General features: G+C 42.9%; 1 protein-coding gene across 1 annotated transcript in view; it reads left to right on the top strand.

The window, feature by feature from the left end:
* The window catches only part of LOC109373096 (nibrin-like), a 30,400-nt gene extending 14,975 nt beyond the window's left edge, over positions 1–15,425 (top strand). The window contains 2 exon segments of the mRNA XM_019626695.1: positions 14,539–14,751; positions 14,754–15,425. Coding sequence (XP_019482240.1) covers positions 14,539–14,751; positions 14,754–15,415 — 875 coding nt within the window. The 3' untranslated portion in view covers positions 15,416–15,425.
* The last annotated feature ends 5,593 nt before the right edge of the window (positions 15,426–21,018 follow it).

Raw genomic sequence — 21,018 nt, forward strand, 5'->3', positions numbered from 1 at the left:
TCTGGATAGTCATAGGATTTTGGTCACACATGTATGGGTGATTGAGGTTAAATGGAGCCTAATAAGGTGATAAAGTTCAGGAACGCTTGGAGACGGCAGCCTCCCCGTTGGCTGAGTCTCCCTTGTGGACTCGGGTTGTCCAGATGGTGGCAGACATTGTAAGGAAAGATATCAAAGAGTCAATACGTATTGGAAAAAAACCCTTAAGGTCAGTAATTGCCATTAAAAAAAAAAAGGAGGGGAAAGGGGTCAGGAAAATTGCTACCCTAGGGGCTATTAGCATGATTTCATATTTCTCAGTCATATATTGTTCCTAAATCAGGATTATTTCTGTGATTCTCTTTTCTGAATGTCCTTCTCCTACTCTAGGAACTGAAGCCTTTTTGAAGAACAACACGTTGTAACATTACTGAAAAAAGTCATGATGTGCCTTTATTCACATAAACTTGGCAGCAAAACAGTTGCATAGTGAGGGTTGATCTACTCAGAAGTTCTATGCACTCAGCTCCAGGAAAAAGAAATTAAAAAAAAAAAAACCTTCTCCTACAAAGACAGGTAGACTCATCTTAGTTTCAGAAAGCAGTAAACATTTTTAAAGACTATGTTATTTGGGTGGGTGGGGGGGATCATGGAACAGTGGAAAGGCTCCATGTTTTGTTTTGGATATAATTTTTTTTTTTAAGATTTTATTGGGGAATTGGGGGAGGGGAACAGCACTGGGGAATCGGGGAAGGGAAACAGACAAGTTGCTGTCCTTTTGTTCTTCAGTCTAGTTGTGGAGGATGTCGCTTCATTGGCCCATGTTGGCATTATCATTGTGCTCTTCCTGGGTGAGGCAGATCTGTCATCAGCCACTGGACGGCCGCTCATGGAGGCTCTTGGCAGCTCACGTTGTCTGCCCACCACTCACGGTAGCTTATGGGAGCTCACTGCAGCCTACGCCATCACCGGCGACTCATGGCCGCCCAGCTCCAGGTGGAGCTGTTGTTCACCATTTTAGCTGTAGAGGGCGCAGTCACTGGCCCTAATGTGGGATCCGAACCGGGGTTCTGCTGCTCAGAGCTGACATCTGAAACCAACTCTTAACCAACGTGCCACTCAGCTGTCCCTTGGATATAATTTTGAAAATAAAGTTAGTCAATTCCATGATCTACACCCCAAGAGGGGCTTCTTTGCCTGGTGTCCAATCCATGGTGCATGATAGTCTCCAAATCTTGGACCAAGTCTGAGAAGAATGGTGTTCATTTTGCTGCTATACTTAAAGTTCCATCTGCAAAATCTAAGGCTTGGTTTGATTTCTGTAACACTTTATTCAAATGCAAGGATGCGCTTTCCTTATAAGAAAACCTTACATGTGTTTCAAACATAGACAAGTAGATATTCTTACACTATGGAAGATCAAGGCTAGGGTACCTGCATCTACCTGAAGTTAGACTTCCAAGGCACTTGACTACACTCGGCCTAAGTTTTGATTTTGGTGAGAATTGCATATGCCATCTTCAGAAGAGGCAGTAATGCTCCCCAAATATTCTGTGTGCACCCCTACTTTTCCTAGTTTCCTTGCAGGGAGAATAAACCCATGTATCTGGTTTTGGCCATTGAAAAGAGTCATATGTGTTTCTTTTAATCAGAGGTGATAAAGCAGAGGTGTGGGCTCTTTGCACTCTCTCCTGTCCTGCCACACACATCTAGAAACCATGATGGAAGGAGCCTGTATCTCTAAGTCACCATGGTAAGGAAAAGTTTCATCAGGGCATTGCTTGTCCTCATTGGACTTTAAATGAGCAAAGAAATAAATTGCTGTTATTTAAAACCACTGAGATTTGGTGGTTATAATTTGTTAGAATAGTCCAGCTTAATGTGACTAATAAACCACCCAACTGCAAGATTTATGTGGGAGCTGAAAGACCAAGAGGGGTATCATTTGGAAACCTTTGTGTCTCCTTTAATCTCTGGTCTCCTTTTAGTCCAGCCCATCAGAAGATATCCTGGCAACTAAAGGTTTAATAAGGAGATTGGATATTTTCTACTAAAATGAAATATTTTGCTTATAAGTTTCAGTTATCAATGTAATTTTATTATGTTGAAACAGAATTGATTATCAGAAAATTGAGAAATTTAATTTTTGAGGAATTTGCAGAGAAATGGAAACAATAATTAAATTGAAGCTACATGACTAAAACATTGCAGAGACTCCTCTTGTCTGCAAAAATGGCCAATCTGTTTTTATTTTTAGTAAAAAACCTTGGAACATTAAACAGGGATCCTTCACTATCCTCAATTCTACTCCTTTTTGTGGTAACTAGGATTTGCTTTAGTCATTTGGAACTTCATCCAGTGGAATGAGGAGTCTGTCTGCCTCTTCTTGAGGATTTGGGCCACATGCAGACATCCCACCCTCACTTTCCCCTTTAACATACCTGATGTGTTAAAAAAATACTGTGAATGCTGCTGCTGAGTGCCATCCAATGGAAAGGCAGGAATCTTCTTTTTTTTTTTTTTTAAAGATTTTTATTGGGGAATTGGGGGAGGAAACAGCATTGGGGAATTGGGGAAAGGGAACAGACAAATTACTGTCTTTTTGTTCTTCAGTCTAGCTGTGGAGGACGTCGGTTCACTGGCTCATGTTGGTATTATGATCATTGCGCTCTTCCCAGCTGAGGCAGATTGGTCGCTAGCCATTGGACGGCCGCTCACAGCAGCTCACAGCTGCTCATGGCAGCTCACGGCTGCTCACGCCGGCTGCTGGCCGCTCATGCTGGCTGCCAGCCACTCATGGTAGCTCACTGCAGCCTAGCCGTTCCCAGCCACTCAAAACAGCCCAGTTCCAGGTTGAGCTGTTGTTCACCATCTTAGCTGTAGAGGGCCCAGTGTCACTGGCCCATGTGGGATCCAAACTGGCAGCCCTGCTGCTCAGAGTTTGCGCTCCCAAGCCAACTCTTAACCAACGAGCCACTTGGCCAGCCCAAGGCAGGGATCTTCAATATGGGAAGCAGCTTGTTGAACTTTAGTAACCGTGTGTGACAAGTTTCAACTTTTTTGGTACATTCAGTCATGTGTGAGCTATTGTTGAGAGGTGTGTTTTAAAGTGTGCTGTAAATCCTGGATCATGAACAACACATTAACATGAAATGGGCAAATGGTTTCATCCTTGATCATGACTATGCTCTGTGTCACACATCACTTCTGGTACGGCAGTTTCTGTCAAATAAAAACATTATGGTGTGTCCTCATTCACATTATTCACTGGATCTGGCACTGTGGGACTTCTGGCTCTTCCCCAAAGTCAAAATGACCATGAAAGAAAAATGTTTTGAATCAATTCAGGACATCGAGGCAACCACGACAGCTCAACTAAAGACACTCACGAAAGAGAACTTCCAGAACTGCTTCAGAAAGTGGCAAGAATGATGGGATATGTGTGTTCGAAGTGAGAGGGAGTATTTTGAGGAGGATTAATGGCAATGAGTCTTTTACTGTAATATTTTTTTTTAACTTAAACATTCATGTAGTTTTTGATCACACTTTGTACATCACAGCATTTGTTTATTCCTTGCATCCATCTGTTATAATTTGGATTGTTTATTTGTTTCCCTAACTGAAGTAAGCTCCTTGAGAGCAAATTATTTCTTTGCATTTGTTGCATGTAATACAGTGCCAGACACATGGTAGAACCCCCAAAATGTTCACTGAACCAATGGTGGAATCCAAAGATAGCCCTTGGGCCAGCCTTTCTTTGTTCTTTTTAAAGACATACATGGCTTTATAAAGGAGGAGAAGGAGATATTCCAACACCTAGAGCCATTTTTCACTGTTTACTAACTTAATGACACATAAACAAAACAGTTCTAATATTTGTTTCTTTTAATGATGAGCAGATATTCCATTCACAAAATTAATTTGACCATGAGTACTTTGAAGTCCTGGAGAACAAATTCTTAACAGCCAATATATATATCTAGTGCTTCTTCAGTACCAGATATTGTTCTAAACTCTTTATTTGAATAATCTTGTTTAATCTTTGCAATATCTTTACGACACAGGTACTACTGTTTTTTCAATTTCTAGATTGGGAGATTTGTATAGAGAGGCTATGTAATTTGGTCACCCAGGATACAAGCTTGAGTAGTTAGGCTCCAGAATCAGTGCTCCTACATAGGAAAGGTCATGGATGGAAGGTGTCTCATCTCTCAAACATTCTTGGAATTGAGAGAGTTCTTAAATAGCCTCTTTAACTATCACTGCCAAAGTGCTTCCATGTTTCTCCTTGAACACTTTGAATGACAAACAACTCACTACCTTGTAGAGTAGACCACCTCATTTGAGAAAATCTAGATTTTTGAAAAGCTTTTCCTAATATTGAATTGAACCCTTCACTCTTCATATTCCCATTTCTTCCCTTTGGCACAGGAAACAATTCCAATCCTTCCTGCACCACACAGTCCTCCTGACACAGGACACTGTCCATCATGAGCCTCCTGAGTTTCCTCTTCTTCAGGTTGCACATACCCAGCTTCTGCATCATTGCCCATTTAAGACATGGTTGCACATGTATTCATGTAGGCTCTCCACCTATAGGAGACCTGCCTCCCCCGCTTGACCCAATTTGAGTGTGGGGAGCCTATCCGCTGGGTACATGTGGAGGGTGCTGGGATTTCTACAACTTTGTGTTGATTAAAAATTTCAATGCTGTAGGTTTAGATGAGTATTTTTGCTCCAACGTTGTTCTCGTTTTTCCAAGGAGTTGAGATTTGTGTGTAGAAATAGCCTATGAATTCTGCATGTGAAAAACAGACATGGAAACACAGGCAGACTGGAGAACCATCTGCTGTTCCCTCATCCCCCCTGATGCTCTCTCATGCTTACCTGAGGGGCCTTCCGGTGGCCACATTGGAGCTGGCCTGAGCTCTCCTGCTTGGCCCGGGGGCCTTTCCTTCTCCTTGCACTATACCCGTGACCCCTGATGTTTGTCGCAGGGCAGCCTGTCAAGTTGCCCAGTGGCAGAGAGCTTGTTTCTAGGGATGTAGGAGGCTGGCAGATTGGGGAGAAAAAGTGGGTTGTTTTTATTTTCCTGTTCAGGAGCAATTGCTCGGAAAGGCAATGCCCTAGGTATTCCCGCCCCAGCAGCAGATGTCACTGCTTGTGGAGAAGTGTAGTCTCTCCTACCCTCCCCACTTCCCTTTTCCTGGTGAAGCCCAAGGCAATAAAATGAAATCAAGCATAACTCCTTTTTCCATTGAAAATGCTTTTGAGTTTGAATTATGGACAAATGGCTCTTAGAGAGAGCGCCCGAGGGGCTCTGAGTGCTGCCAGATGGCGGGGGAGCCAGGAAAGCAGAGACTGCCTCTGAGAGAGATAATGCCTCAGGAGGATCCTTTCTCTTTTTTATGCAGTGGGAAACCAGCCACACATGTCTCCGACTCAAGGTTTTCCTCAACTTCTGGAAATTGGTTTTTCTGTTTGGTCGGATTCCCTGCCCAGGATTGACGCAGCGACCTCATTAGGTCTTGTGGACAGCTGGACCCCATTTATGGGTTCCGGTGTTCAGCCAGGTTCCTTAGGTCTTTGGCCTGTATCCTGTGACAACCTAGGCCTTGGAGACATCTGCCCTGGGGCTTGGGGAAGACTGGAGAAGCTACTGGTGTATAAAAGCCTTTAAGGAGATGGGGGAGATGAGTAGGAAATGTGCACAGGGAGAAGACAAACCTGCCAGAAACTCAATGCAGACAGTTTGCTCCTCAGAGTAGCCAGGCCCCTTGGAGCCGGGGATGGGTCTCAGCTCTGCCACTCATCGCCAGAGGATCTCAACTAAAGTGAGGCACTCTTTCAGGCTCCTCTTGGTCTTGTCGTAGTTCAGAATGTCTCACTTTCCCTCAGCATCTGCTGGGTATCTGTCTGTCCACTCTCCCACACTCCCACCCGACAAAGATGGATCAATGTTGCCGTGCCACATGCTGGATGCAAAGCTGAATAAGACACGAGAGCTGTTTTCTGGGATGAAGCTCCCTGTATGACTGATCTCCAGAGTCCTCTCAGGAGTTTTTCAGTAATTCAGTGACCCAGGTTCTACCCAGACCTACTGAGTCTGAATCTCTAGGTGTGAAGCAGATTTTAAAATCTCTGCTTTAAAAGCTCCCCAAGTGGTTTTGACATTCACTTGGGTTTGGGAACCACTTAGGGGGAGGTGGTAACAGTCAGGAAGTGACAGGTAAGCTAGTCATAAATTACAAGTGCTATTTGAACCCCAGAACAAAGCTCTCTGGAAGCTCAGTCCCTTCTGGAGGAGTGCAGACAGGTAACAAGAGGAGGTGATATGGAGTAGGTTCTTGAAGGATGAGTAGTTTTCCAAGTAATATATTGGTGCAATGAGATTCTAGCCTCCACAAATAGCACATATAAAAGTTTGGAGGTGTTCAGGGAATGGAGGGGAGTTCAATGTTAGGGAGGATGGAGGTACCCCCTAGAATGCACAAGCTATGAGTCTGATATTGGAGCACACAAGAGGTTGCACATGTTTCAGAGGAGAGTCGATGGATTGAGTTTGGGGTTTCTATAAGATGCCCCACAGGGATGTAGAACAGAAAATGTGAAATGTGTTTGCGGTCCAGGAGAGCTGTCTGACTGGAGACATAATGATGAGAACCAAAGCTGTGGTTAGACGGAAGCTGCCGGGCCCTGCGCAGCAGCCTGGGGAGCAGCAGTGAGAGCTCCGGGGTGCACTCAGGCTCTGGCCTGGACCCCAGAGGTAGCCCTGGGAACCCCAGACCTTTAAAACTCCAGAGGGAACCTGGGAATCCCCTTTGGACACAGACAGAGTCCTCTTGTCCAGACAGAGTCTTCTTGAGGATGACTGCAGTGGGTGCAAGCTGTGGGGTGAGACACCTTATGCCACCCCGAGCTGGCCAGGGCCATGAATGTGGCAAGGCTGTTGACTGAGTGCCTCTCCACAGCCATTCTTCCAGAAAAGAGCAGGTGTCGGTGCACAGTATCACCCATTTATTTATTTGGCAAACACGTATTGAGCATCTGCTGTGTGCCAGGCACTGTGCTTGGCTTGGTGGCTATGAGATTGAGTAAGACACAGCTCCCCAGGTGTGTGTCTGCTTCTGCCATTGATGTTATTCTTAAAGCTCTGTGTCCCCTCCTTTATTATCTCTACCTCTCTGAGTAAAATGGTAAATATCCTGCCACTTACTGAAAAAAATGTGTGACAGGTTGAATAAACCCAAATGAGCAAAGGAAATCTGAAGAATCCATTCTTACTTACTCTAGGGCTTCAACAAAGGGTTTTAATGTTCCATTTAGGGTATAAGCTATTCCCCAGGAGAGCTCTGCTTGAGAACAATTGGTTGAATAAAGTTCCTCGTTCTGAATTACTTTTTTGGATAACAAAAGCTTTTGGTGAACAATGATAATCACAATGAAAGATGCCCTGGAAGATGCTTTGTGTTAAAAGAGGGGGGAAAAAAATCGCAGACATTTTTTTATGCTATGTCCAGCCTCAATAGAAAAACCTGTCAGCTTCATGCTGTTTTGAGTCAATTTCACAGTGGGGAAAGGAGAAAGACTGATAGCTTAAGAAAAACAAGTTCAAAGTAGGTAACAGAATTGCTGAAAGCATTCCTTCAAAAGGAGAGCTTTTTAGTGGTAGCTAAACATATAGAAATGAAAAGCAAATAGAAGTATAGATGCCAGTATGGGGTGGGGAGAGGATGCCAGGTGATGGTTGTGGAAAGGACAGCTCCCAGGGATGGTTGTGAGGCTGTTGTTTGAAGAAAACAGGAGACTTTAGGCAAACAAATTAACTGTAAGTTTGCAGAGTGCCAATGTTGCTATCCTATTCCTAGAACAGGACATTGCCCAGAGTCAGCCCTCACAGAGTGCCTTGGGGTAAAGGTGGGATCTGTTGAGGAATGGAACCTGGATCCTCACCCTAGCTTTGTCACTACTCAGTACCCAAGGTGGGTTAGTGGTTTTTCAAGGTAAGTGGGGTGTGGGGTGTAACAGCTCCTTATTCTTAGTATGTACATGGGAAGTTCTATCAAATCTTCTTATATTTTGATTTATTCTAAGGCAACATCCATTGTATTCGATTGATATGGCTCCAGGAATTATAACATCCTAAGTGCAAATATCTTGCTATGTTTTAATCATTTTCTTATTTTTGAATAGTTGTGTCACCATCCCAAATAATGCTGAAATCAGCATTCATAATTTACTATCCTTCCTTTGGAGTTTGTTTCTTATTTAATTAACCTTAATTCTTAAGATTGAATCCTGTGAGTTGGATTATGAACCAAGGAATTTAACTTTTACGAGGATACGATGGTAACTTGGACATGTCTACAGCTTACTGGACTGGGACAGACCTTTATAGTAGATCTCTTGAAACATTTTCATTTTGTGGGGTTAGAGGTGCTGTGTCCCATGTTTATGGGCATGTGTGTCAGAGCAGAGAGGTGACTGCCCCTGACCTGGGTCCTCTTTGTGGGGCTTTTCACTTGAGGTTCTGTGCAAACAGTGGTGAGTGTGGACAGTATCGTGTGACTGAGAAATAAGGCACCCTATGACATAGTTTAGCACATTTTAGTCTTTACGTGTGATATTTACTACAGTCTCTATGGATTGGCTGAACTACCTTTCTGCCTGTGCTTTTGTTTTGAAGAGATTTTGGGGAAAAAAAACTTCTACTTTCCCTCCAGATATAGTACAGAGTGACATCATTTGCTTGAATAGCATGTTGAATTAACTGAGTAAAACCTGGGCAGAGAAATCTCCTTGTCAAATCCCTGGACACAGTGGACACAGTGTGAGCTCACCTCAAATGGTGCCAAGTGGGGCCTATGAGGCTGTGGAAGATCATGGTAGCAGCAGGCACTCCTTAGCTGAGAACCACAGTGCAGAAACATGATTTCCAGGAAAACCCAAGAGAAGAAGTGTTGGCAAAGCTGGGAAGTCATTGCCCAGAAAGCTAGACACCTCTGTAATAGATCCACATCTACCCCTGGTGAGAAAAAGGGCGCAAATTCAGTCACCCTATTTCGTTCTGCCTGGAGGGACGCTGGTCATCAGAATACTCCCAGCAAAATGGCAGCCTCAGTTTGAAGGCACTCTACACACACAGGAGTCACCTTCTGCCTCTTTCTCCCTACTTCCCTCTTCCTTTGAAATGCCTGAAATTGTTTTATTCAGCATATTTGTTGAGTACCTACCATGTGCTAGGCATTGTGCTGGTGATATGGTTATAAAAATGAAAAATACGTGACTCTCTACTCAGAAAGCTCACACTTAGGTGAAAGAGCTGCTCAAATATCTTAATATTATACAATATGGATGGTACTGTAACAGAGATATACACAAAGAGACGTAGATACCCAGAACAGAAAGTAACTAACTCTAAGGAGTTAAATACAGACAGGTTAGTACATAGAACAGGTGAGGCTTGAGCTGGGACTTGAAGGGTAAGTGGGAGTTAATCAGGTAGAGAACAGAGGGAAAGATGTGATAGGCAGGTGACAACATGATGACAGCAGAGAAGCATAAAGTGCATGTGATCAGGATGTGCTGTCATAGTGAAAAACGGATGAAACTTAAATACTCTATTCCATAGGGAACACCTAAGAACATTGCTAAATATTCATATCATAGACTGTTCTGAAACCCTTTTAAATGCTGTTTACAAAGAGATTTTAATGTCATGGGGAAGTGCTTATGTTATACGGTATTAAGAGAAAAATAAGGAAATATAAATGTCTATATGGAATGAACTCATCTTTTATGTACACAAAGGTCTAGAATAAAAATGTACATAGCATTGCTTTTGCTACTTTATATTTGTTGAACTCAACTTTTTATGCATTTATATTGTTTTAATAGAAAAAAATAGGAAGTCAGAAAATTAAAGAAAGTGTATGGCAGTTTCCAGAATGAAGACTAGCGTGGCTGGAGCTGAGGCCTGAGGGAAGGAGGTGAAGCAGGTGGGTCATAACTGCTGTGGTCCCTTACTTATCCTGTAGGTAACAGGAAATTACAGCTGAGATGCCAACAGGTGGCAGGATGGCTCAGCTAAAAAACAAAACAAAATAAAAACAATTACAGTAACTCCAGCTCTGTACTGAGCACTGAAGAGCCCTGTTAAAATAGAAAAAATGATTCATAGGAGATAAGGGATTAAGCTTTTATCATATGTCAGTTCTTTGCCTTGAGTCACAGTGGTGTCGCTTAGTTCTGGGTCCATAAATACTGTGGGTCTGGTTCTATGGGTTGTGTTGCTTCTTGATGAGCCCCACACAGAAGTGTCCCCCTCCAGAGTTGGACTAGATTATTTCTACTTCTATTGAACTCTAGGGGAGGTACTGGGCTTGTGTTTATATAAATATATATTTTCTGTTTTGTTTTTCTACCCGTGTATGATTGAATTTGCCCAAGTTAAATATGCATCCATCCATGCTATCTTGGTTTTTCTGGCAAAGAGCTGTGGATAGGGCCATAGGACTTTTAGGTTTCAAAGGGAACAAAGAGCAAAGGTTTAAGATGGTTTTTGCCATTAGGGAGTGCTATTGTGGAACACCCTGGAATCTGGGGGGTAGCACGCAGTGTTGGGGTTGAAAGTCCAAGGAGAAGTGGAGCTCACACATGTGTTACCTACTTCTCAGGTTTTGCTACGGTTGAAATGAAAACTGTAGCAGAGCCACACTGTTATCTGATGTCTGTGTGTCTAACCTGCTAGATTTTAGTCCAGTTTGGGGGCAGGGAGAATCAAGGATGATAAATTCTGATGTAGGTACCAGTGAGTCTTCTTTGTTTACACAAAGCCTTTTATTACCTGAGGCGGGTAGGCTGCAGTCAGTCTCAGAAGACAGATGCTGCTATAGCTCTTTCTCGCTTCCACCCCATGTGAAGCAGCACCTGTAGAGATGACTGACCACAGTGCCTCACTTCCGCCCTATGTCCTCAGCGTGTGAGCACAAGCTTCCCTGAGAGAAACGTGTCATGACAAAGCAGAGAGATAAGTCTGAGTTTGTGTTGATTGCTTAAGGAGCATGTCAGGGGCCTGAGAGGCTCCAGCAATGAGTTGCCCTGGGGTCAGTGTGTAGTTACACAGAGCATGGCCCTGCCAGGAGCTGGTTAAGGTCAGATTCTGCAAAGAAAAACGACCCACCTACTAGTACCCAATTAAACTGGCCAAAGTTTGCAGCTGAAAAGAACTTCTGTTATCAGTGAAGGAAAAAACTGGACTCAGAAAGTTCAAGGGGCTTAACCAAAGCATCTGAGTTAGTGAGTGACAGAGCTGGGGTTGAACTCAGTTCCCCAAGTCCCTGTAGACTACCCTTGAGGTGCGGCCCTATCTTACTTCACTGTTGCTCCATTTTTTCTATTAGCAGCATGACAGTATCCTCACCCTTCCCTCTTTTAGTATAGTGGGATAAATATAGATTAAACTTTTTTTTTTTTTGAGTTTGTATTCCAGGAAAGCTGGTGATGCCCTTTATTAGAGACTATAGCTATTGTAAACTCACTGGTCAGGCTAACGCTGAAATGTGAAAAGTATGTTTCCCCAGGCAGTTAGAATGCATAATGAGGATGGAAACTTCCAAGACCTGGATCCCCAGACCAAGACTGATCACCCCTCCCTGCTTGAAATGTAAAAGTGAGCTAACAAGATTCAGAAAATTGAAATAAATCTTCATTTTCCTTCTTCCATTCTGGGCCCCACAGAGTGATACATGGTGCTCTTCACACTGGCTCTCCAATATTAAAGTGTGTATACATGAGAGAGAGTGTGTGAGCACCTGTGTGAACGTGTGTGTGACTGTGTGTACACTGGAGTGTGACTACATGTGATTGTGTGTGTCTGTGTATTTGAGTGCATGAGCCTGTGTGTGAATGTGTGTATGAGTGTGTGTTATGAGTGCGAGTGTATGTGAGTGCATGTGAGTGTGTGAATGTGCGGGTATTTAGATACAAATAGGAGCTGAGATATTTATCTCTTTTGAAAGCAAGCCACACTTCTGTAGCTCTAGTTGTGACACACCTAGGCTCAGCGCCCTTCAGATGGGATGCTGTATTCACGTTGACAGTACAGTTTTCAGAATAATGGTTTTAATAGGTTGAGGGCACATCGTTGGTATTTGGAGATGTTTGACAATGTCAGGAAAATATTTGCCTTCATTTCTTAAGTGCTCCAAATTTTGATATAAGTACCAAGGCACATATTAAAGGGCAAGATTTTACTTTCAAATAAAGCTAATGCTTTGTTTGTAGGACAGATACCTGTTCAAGCCTTGCCTTCCTCCATATCAAATTTCACACTGTGGACAAAATTACTTTTCAAAGAACATTTTCAGAAGGGCTTTGTTGAGGGAAAGTCAGAAGTTGCAAATTTTAGTGGGTCAGGCAGGTAATATGTCATAATGGGTTGTGTGTAAGGTAATAGAAAGTGGTGGGGACTGTGGTGACCTAGAGATACCATGTCCTGTCTAAAAAGGTCAGCTGCCACTCAGTTCCAGAGATTTTGTTTCATACAAGGGACTGACATTGGAAGATCTTATTGTTTCTTAAAAGCAGCTGGAAATCTATTTTTTTTAATGTAAAGTGTCCCAAAATTTAAATGATGGCACCTAATTCAATAAAAAAGCATACTAGATGGGCTCAACAAAAGCCTGAAAAACCTGATATCTAGACCAATCGTTTACCACTTCTGAGAAAGTGCTATGTCAATATTAGGTGTTATATGTTAGATGTTATGGAGGGAGTAAATGCTGTTTCAACACTTTCTAAACAATGCACTAGAATCACTGTGCATTTCAATAATCTAAAACATGGCAGTCTCATTCCATTCTCCCACAGCTCACCTGTCCAAGGTGGCCTTTGCTGACTCTGCACTGATTAGGTGGTGGCTTTAACTCCTAGAGGAGTAGTCTGCTGTGCTTCAACCCACAAGCCCAGCGTGCCCCTCCTCAGGGGGTGGCAGGGGCTGGGTGGTTCTCTTTATTTGTATATCACTGTCCTTCAATCCAAGAGGTGGGATTGGTGGGGGGAAAGGATGGGAAATAAATGACCCAGTACCAAGTAGGATCTTACCAAACAAAAGAATGAAGAGGGTGGAATGTCATGGTTATATCGAAATTTATTTATTTTTATCAAATGATTTTAAAGTTCATTCTGATTCATTCATTTTCAGTTCAGTGAGCCCAATGCTATGGAAATGATTTTCGTAAACATCTCTCAGGCCAAAAGGCTTTTGTTTAGGCTTCATGAAGAATCAGCAATGCAATGTTCTGATAAATTTTGCCTTCTGAGTTAATTTAAGTGGCAACGTTTGCATAATTTCTTATGGGATATGCAGAGAAAGACACTTGAGGCAGTGGTTCCAGATGAGAGCTTTTTTGTAAAACGTGAGCGTTTAGCCTGCTAGCCAAACGGCTTCTAGTAGTTCTGCTTTCTGAGGTTCTTCATTGTTATTCTGGTGTCTGTTCCACTGGTAGTGGAAGCAAAGTTTTCCTGAATATATTTGTTGTTATATAAACTTCTGGAAGTGGCAAAGAGGTGGGAGGTTGCTTCCTACAGCTTTCCCTTCCCATTCTTGTTTATCACCCACTTCTTTCTCTCCCTTTTGTAGCACACTTGTGCGCGCATGCTAGCACACACAGACACACACACGCACGCTCACATACACACTCAAGCACTCACAGATTCTAGGTTCCTCTTTCGCCTCCACTGGGTACTGGGAGGCGATCCTCTTGGGTCATGCTGGCAGTGGCTTAGGGAAAGGGGAAAAAGAAAAGATAAATACCCTCTTAACCAAAATCACAATTCTCATCACGTTTAATCTTGTTAGAATCATTCTATTTTACTTAAAAATAGCTTTCCACAAGGAGGATTGCCTTTGGCTATGTTTCTAACTCTAAAAGAGTTTCTACTGGCATTTTATACTGGTTGGTTTGTATCATTAAATTATTCATATTAATTATTCAATTAATATTTCTTGAATCTCTTCTAAGCGTCAGGCACTGTTTCAATCAGTGGGAAGAGAACAACAAAAGACAGAAACATCCACCTTTCCAGTGGATATAAGTGAATTAGAATGGGGGCGGGGGCAGTAAGATCAAACACTCATGACTAACATGATTTGCATTTTAAGTGCACAAACACTATTTTCTGTAACAGAGCATAGTTTCTTATTTAAAAATATCACAATCTTAAAGAATGGGGAAGAACAAAGACAGGTGAGCAAAGACTGAGAACGCATCCTCACACCTACCGTTTACTAGTGTTAAAAGATAAACTGAGGTACATGAAAAATTGTAAGAGTTTACTTGAGCAAAAATTGATTTGAGGTAGGGTTGTGAGGGCTGGAGCCTCGGGCCAGTCGGGTCCGCGGGGTCCCCGAGGTGGGCCCGGCTCCTGGCCTCTGCGGGGTGGCAGCCCGACGAGAGAGTGGAGGGAGTCGGCTGTGACGCGTCGTGTGTCCAACTTGGAGGAGACACAGCACGTTACGCTGGTGAGGCCAGGGGTTTGCTGTGTGAAGGAGCTGAGAACCCTACAGAATCTTGAAGGGCACTGAGTACGTTGTCGGAAGGAAAAACTGTGGCATTCTAATTGAAAACGATCAGTCAGTCAGCCGGAATCATGCTGTGTTAACTGCTAACTTCTCGGTAACCCACCTGAGTCAATCAGATGAAATCCCTATATTGACAGTAAAAGATAATTCTAAGTATGGTACCTTTGTTAATGAGGAAATAATGCAGACTGCCTTACCCGAACTTTGAATACAGGAGATAGAGTTACTTTTGGAGTGTTTGAAAGTAAATTCAGAGTAGAGTATGAGCCTTTGGTTGCATGCTCTTCTTGCTTAGATGTCGCTGGGAAAACCGCTTTAAATCAAGCAGTATTGCAACTTGGAGGACTTACTGTAAACAACTGGACCGAAGGATGCACTCACCTTGTCATGGTATCAGTTGAAGTTACCATTAAAACAATATGTGCACTCATTTGTGGACGTCCGATTATAAAGCCGGAATATTTTACTGAATTTCTTAAAGCAGTTCAGTCCAATAGACAGTTTCCACCACTTGAAAGTTTTTACCCACCTATTGATGAACCAGCTATTGGGAGTGAAAATATTGACCTGTCAGAACGACAGGAAAGAAAACAGATCTTCAAAGGGAAAACATTTGTATTCCTGAATGCCAAACAGCATAAAAAATTGAGTTCAGCAGTTGTTTTTGGAGGAGGAAACACTAGGTTGATAACAGAAGAAAATGAAGAAGAAAATAGTTTCTTTTCAGCTCCTGGAACTTGTGTTGTTGATATAGGAATAACAAATTCACAGGCCTTTGTTTCTGACTCTCAGAAAAAATGGGTTCATTCAATTATGGATATGCTCCAAAGGTACAGACTTACTCTTTATTAGTAAAAAAATGTGCAAGTAGATGGTTTTACATGTAATTTTTGTTGTGTTCCATATAACAATGAAAAGTATTACTGTAATTATCAGAAAGATTTTATTGTGTGTGGTAGTTGAAAATTTATTGTGACTTAGTATGCTAGCAATAGAATATCTTTATCCATAATTTTATTCAGTATTTTCTGCCTCTTAATTTTAATAGAATTTGCAGAATTTACCTTTCTAAATTAATGAAGTAGTATTTAAGTTTTTCTGCAAAATATGTAGCAGTTCAGAAAGTTACAACTCAAATGTAAACTTTTATCTGAAATTGCCTCGACCTGAAATGTATTTGTGACTTGATGATAATTACCCATTAAAAATGCATATGAAAAAAAATTGATTTGAATTAGGCAGCATCCAATCTAGTAGATATCAAGGAGCTCCAAGGAGGTGTACAAATGAGAGACTTATAGGCAGAAGGGAGCAGGAACAAGAAAGTTGTGTGCGATGGGCTATTGCATGGTACTTTTCTGTAGGGAATGGCAGGGCTCTATCAGGCAGATTTCCTAACTGAGGCTGACCAGTGTAAACTTGTTATTGGGGAGAGACACACAAGACTGTAATTAAGTCTCAGTTTGCTTAAGCGACTCCATTTTGGGCCTGTTGTCTTGTTTTTAACACTAGCCTTGCCACTTTGGGAGGGTCCCTTTTTACCCTCTCAATACCCTCATTTGTAAAGTGGGGTTAGACACTAACCACAAGATAGAACTATGGTGGAATTTAGATAATGCGCTGTCAGGCAAAAGCATTTTGTCCACAGTAAAGTGCTGTATAGAATGTTATTATTAAGTTTGGGAAATTGGGTAGAGTTGAGGAAGAGGGGGAGCCATGGGGAGACCAGGACGGAAGTGGAGACAAATATAACAAACAGGATGGCCCAGAGAGGGGCAGTGGCTGTGGAAATGGCAACATGTGATCTCTTAGTGCCTGGATTAGATTATGGCAAAGCGGGGAGCCTCTCTGGGGAGACAATGTTCTCCCTACTCTGTGTAATATGTGAGCAAATCTGATTAAGTTTCAGCTCTGGATAGGTGCTTAGGAGAACCAGTCTGTTAGCCAAGCACATTAACTAGCTGTGCAACACTGGTAAGTCACTGCACTGTTCTGGGGCTCCAAGTTCAAAGCAATTCACAGGGAAGCAGCCTCGAGCTCAGGCCATTGGCAAGTTGGAGGCGGGAGGTGGGAGGGCACCAGTCTGTGTAGAGGAGGAGGCTGCCTTCCTCTCTGGACATGGGAAACACCCCCCTCAGAGGAGTCAACTTCCTTTGGGAGTTGAAAGTTTCAGTGTAGTGCAATTTTATGTGCTTTAAAAAAGGACATGAGAAATAAACAGTGTGCTTTAATGAAGATGTACATGTCAGTTACAAAATCAGAGAGTAGCAAGGGACTCTAGAGACCTCCTGATCCAAGTTCCACATTTTGCAGGTAAGGAAGCAGGTTGGCACTGGCCTACCCCCATAAGGGCTGGCAGGTTCTTCACCTTTCTCCACACCCACTGTGTAGGCTGTCATTACGGTGTATCTTTTATCCATAAAGTTGAATTTATAGCTGTTTGTTTATCAAAAGGAACTGAGTTTATTCATAATATTGAAGGTTTGCTCTCCTCGTTCCATGAACTGTTGATGTGTTTGTGTGTGTGTATGTGCGCGCATGCACGCCTGTGTATGTATGGGTGTGCATGTGTATATGTATGCATGTGTGCATGTACTTGGTATGTGCACATGCATGGGTACATGGGTGCATGTGTGCATGTGTGTGTATGTGTGAGTTTTGTTTACTCAGCCCCATTAGACAATCTGGTTCACTGCAATCCCAGTTTAGGGAAAAGAGCAGACCTTCTTTTAAAGGGGTAGTAAAAACTAGTAAGTGAACTCAACCGCTGGTTAACCAGTAAGTTTATAGTCACTTTGGTTTATCACAATCATATTTTGATATTTGATTTAGTTTCATTCATTTTTAAATTTCAACCTCAAACTCTCTCTGGAGGTCACACTAGTTTTCCTGGCGTGTGTGCTTGTGTGGAGAGAAGGGTGTGGTCTGTCCTTCATAAGTGCCCACTTCTCTTCTGAGCCTAGCCCTTCTAGAGTTTTGGGATAGAGAGAGGGAGAGGCAAAGGGCACAGGTGTCACTCCATCCTGGGCAGGTTGAAGTTCCCTCCTTGTTGCTTCTGTGGCTGATACAGGCTGCCCACAGAAGCCCTCCCTGTGGCCAGCCTGGGTCCAGGGCACCTGTTTGGCTACTGCAGGTCTCCCCACCTGGTGCTTCTGCTGGGTCCCCCTCAGCCCCCTCTAAACACACCCCTCAGCCCCTCGAAAGACCTCCAGCTATGGCCTCCTGTGCTGCGTTCCCTACCTGGCTGGCGAACATTAGGTGAGGAATTGGCAACAATATGAACTTAGCTACTGTAGGCGATGACCGCTCCATCTGCAGGGAGACCTGGCACTCTTGGCACGGCCATCAGAGGGGTGTGGGCTGCTCCACTGCTGTTCCCTCCTCAGCCGGGACCTCACATCTCTTTTCCTCTGCTGGGGGCAGATCAGAAAGTCAGGCACTAAGCAGATATGGGCCATGGAATAAACTGTTTTCCTCTCTTTCTTGCCAACACCCCATCTTAATGAAAGATTCTCTTGGGGTCCCTCACTTGACTTTGGAGAGAGTAAAGCCTACCCTCTCTCCATGGGCACTGCCCTCCTCTCCAAACGACAGACTCTCTCCTTCTTCTTGTATAATCTGAGTTGGGGGTGGAATGCCCTTGGAAGTCAGGTTGGTTCTGGGGACTTTCTGTGAGCCTGCAGGCCCCACTACAGGTTCCAGCTGCAGGCAGATGTTGTCAGCTCTCTGGACTAAGAAAGGGTCTTTAGTGGCTTAGCTCTTGGCTTTGGGCCTTTGCCACAATTCTGGGACACCAGGCAAAAATTCCACTTGACATTCTGTAACACAGCCAGCATGCTCTGTTCTCTGTCGAAGAGCTCAAATCATGACCCCTGGTGGTTCAGGGAAAGAAGTGTAGCCCAGAATCCCACTGAAACTGGAAGCACACAGTTCAGAGGTATAGATTTTAGTTTTAATGAGCAAATATGTCCAATTTTCTCTAAACTTTCTATAACTGTATAAAGAGCTAAATTCTTCTTTAAGAGGTTGTTTTTGTGTTTTTAATCCCGAAGATAAATTTTCAGAAACAAGATTTTCAACAGAAGTTTAACTACATTGTTGTAAATGGTAAGCTGGTAACTCAACATCCGTTTGTTTACTTTAATTAATAATTCAAAACTCTGTATCTAGGGACTCTGGGACTTGCCTAAGGTAATACAGCTGGATCAGTCAGTGGCCAGGGTGAGCTGGATACTAAGGCTTCCACAGTGGGGCTCACAGATTGTATGAATATACCCTAAAGCCTGCACAAATCATCTTGACCCCCAAGTCCCGAATTCGTGGTTTAACTGCATAGTAAGTGTATCCCAAACTGTGCTCCAGTGTAACAAGCCTCCAAGTTAAGCACAAGGCACCAGGTGGCATTGTTTAAAGTTTCTGTAATTGTAGGTTAATTTGGTGCAAATGTCTACCTGGAACATTTAAGCCAATTGTTAAAAATACTCCTTTTGCAATACTGCAAAATTCCTGAAACGATGCAGGAATACAGAGATGATGGATACAGTAGATTTCAACAGAAAATATACTTGCTTTTAGTAGTGGTTACAAAGCGAAGCACTATCACTGCTCACAGACAGAGGGGAGACTGTCTCCATCTAGCTTCCTACATACTTGGGGTTCAACTGTGGGATCACTTTATATGTGTACATTGGAAAACTTATTGTGGCAGACACTAACTTGTATGTTTAATGCAAACAGTTTAAACATGTTTTGATGCCTGGCTTTATTAACTTCTAGCAGATAAACAAATAAGTTATTTTTGGATTAAAAGGGAAAATAGTAAAAAAGATTGATTGGAGGAAACCATTTTCCCAATTGCATCATCATGAAGTATAAGTAATAATTTTGTTAAAGGATGTTTTATATGCCCAAAAGAAAAAGATGAAAGGACTTTATGCATTTATCAGACTTGCCAGAGATCCAGAGGTGGCTGGTTGCTCTGTGGCTCTAATTTTCCAAGTCTCCAAAATGTAGAATAAATGAAATGAGGAAACTTCATGGTCATGGGGATAAGACTGTTCGTCTTAAAGTAGAAACAGCTCAGGTGGGTCAGCTAGTGAATGGGTGAAGAACAAGTAAGAACCTGCATGTAGAAAGACACTAGAAAGCCAATCGTTTAGGGCCAGTGTGACTGACTGCTGTCGTGTTTCTGCGTCCCAAAACTACATGAGTAACTGTCCTGGGTTGTGAAGTCCCTAAAGAATCCTTCGTCAGAGAGAGATCTGGCCTTATGGGTGGCTTGCATAGGCTTACTTTCAGGATATCGTGTTTGCTTTGTGTGATTGATACTCAATACCCCAAGGTTGTAGGTTCCTTCTTATGTGTTTGTCAGGGGCTGTCTTCTTTTTTTTAAGTTTTTATTGTTAGTTTCAGGTGTACAGAACAATACAATAGTTATCCTTTTCACCCTTCACACAGAAACAACCCCCTCCACCATCTACTGCCCTCCCACCCCCGATATCATGCTTATCTATTACAATTCCTTTGACTCCATTCCCATACTCTACTCCACGTCCTGTGACTATATGTATGTATAATTATAGTTGACATACAATATTATTCAACATCAGCTTCAGATGTACAGTGCAGTGGTCAGGCATCTACACCGTCCATGAAGTGTGTCCATCTGGCAAGACATGAGTCCATCTGGCCCCTAAAAAATATTTACAACATTATTGATTATATTCCCTAGACTGTCTTTTCTACCACTGTATATTGTAGTTATGAATTTGTATTGTCTCTTCCCTTCCCCTTCTCCTTCGTCAGGGGCTGTCTTCTGCAACCATCACACTGTGCTTTCTCTACAGGAAGACCAGAGTGCTCCTTACCACAGGGCAAGGCCTGGTCCTTCTAAAGAGACCTGTCATAGTCTGTTCGGGTTGCCATAACAAAATACCAGGGTGGCTTAAATAACAGAATTCTATTTTCTCACAATTCTGGTGGCTAGCAGTCTGCAGTGGACTGAATGTTTGTGTCCTCCCCAAATTCATATGTTGAAATCCTAATCCCATTGTGATGGTATTTGGAGGTGAGGCCTCTTGGAGGTAATTATGCCATGAAGGTGGAGCCCTCATGTGTGGGATTAGCACTCTTATAGAAGAGGCCAGAGCTAGTGAGCTTTCTTCCCACCGTATAAGGACACAGTAAGAAGTCGGCAGTCTGCAACCAGCCTGGGAGACAGCCTTCACCCGACCTTGCTGGCACCCTGATCTCAGCCTTCCAGCCATCACAGATAAATTGCTGTTGTTTATAAGACACCCAGTTTATGGTATTTTGTTATAATAGCCCAAACTAAGATAAAGGCCAAGATCAAGGTACCAGAGCAAATTCAGTTCCTGGTAAGAGCTCTCTTCTTGGCTTGCAGACAGACGCCTTCTTTCTGTGTCCTCATGTGGCCTGTCCCCTGTGTGTACAAG

Source organism: Hipposideros armiger, unplaced genomic scaffold, assembly GCF_001890085.2.
Source record: "Hipposideros armiger isolate ML-2016 unplaced genomic scaffold, ASM189008v1 scaffold_16, whole genome shotgun sequence".
NCBI classification, from domain to species: domain Eukaryota; kingdom Metazoa; phylum Chordata; class Mammalia; order Chiroptera; family Hipposideridae; genus Hipposideros; species Hipposideros armiger.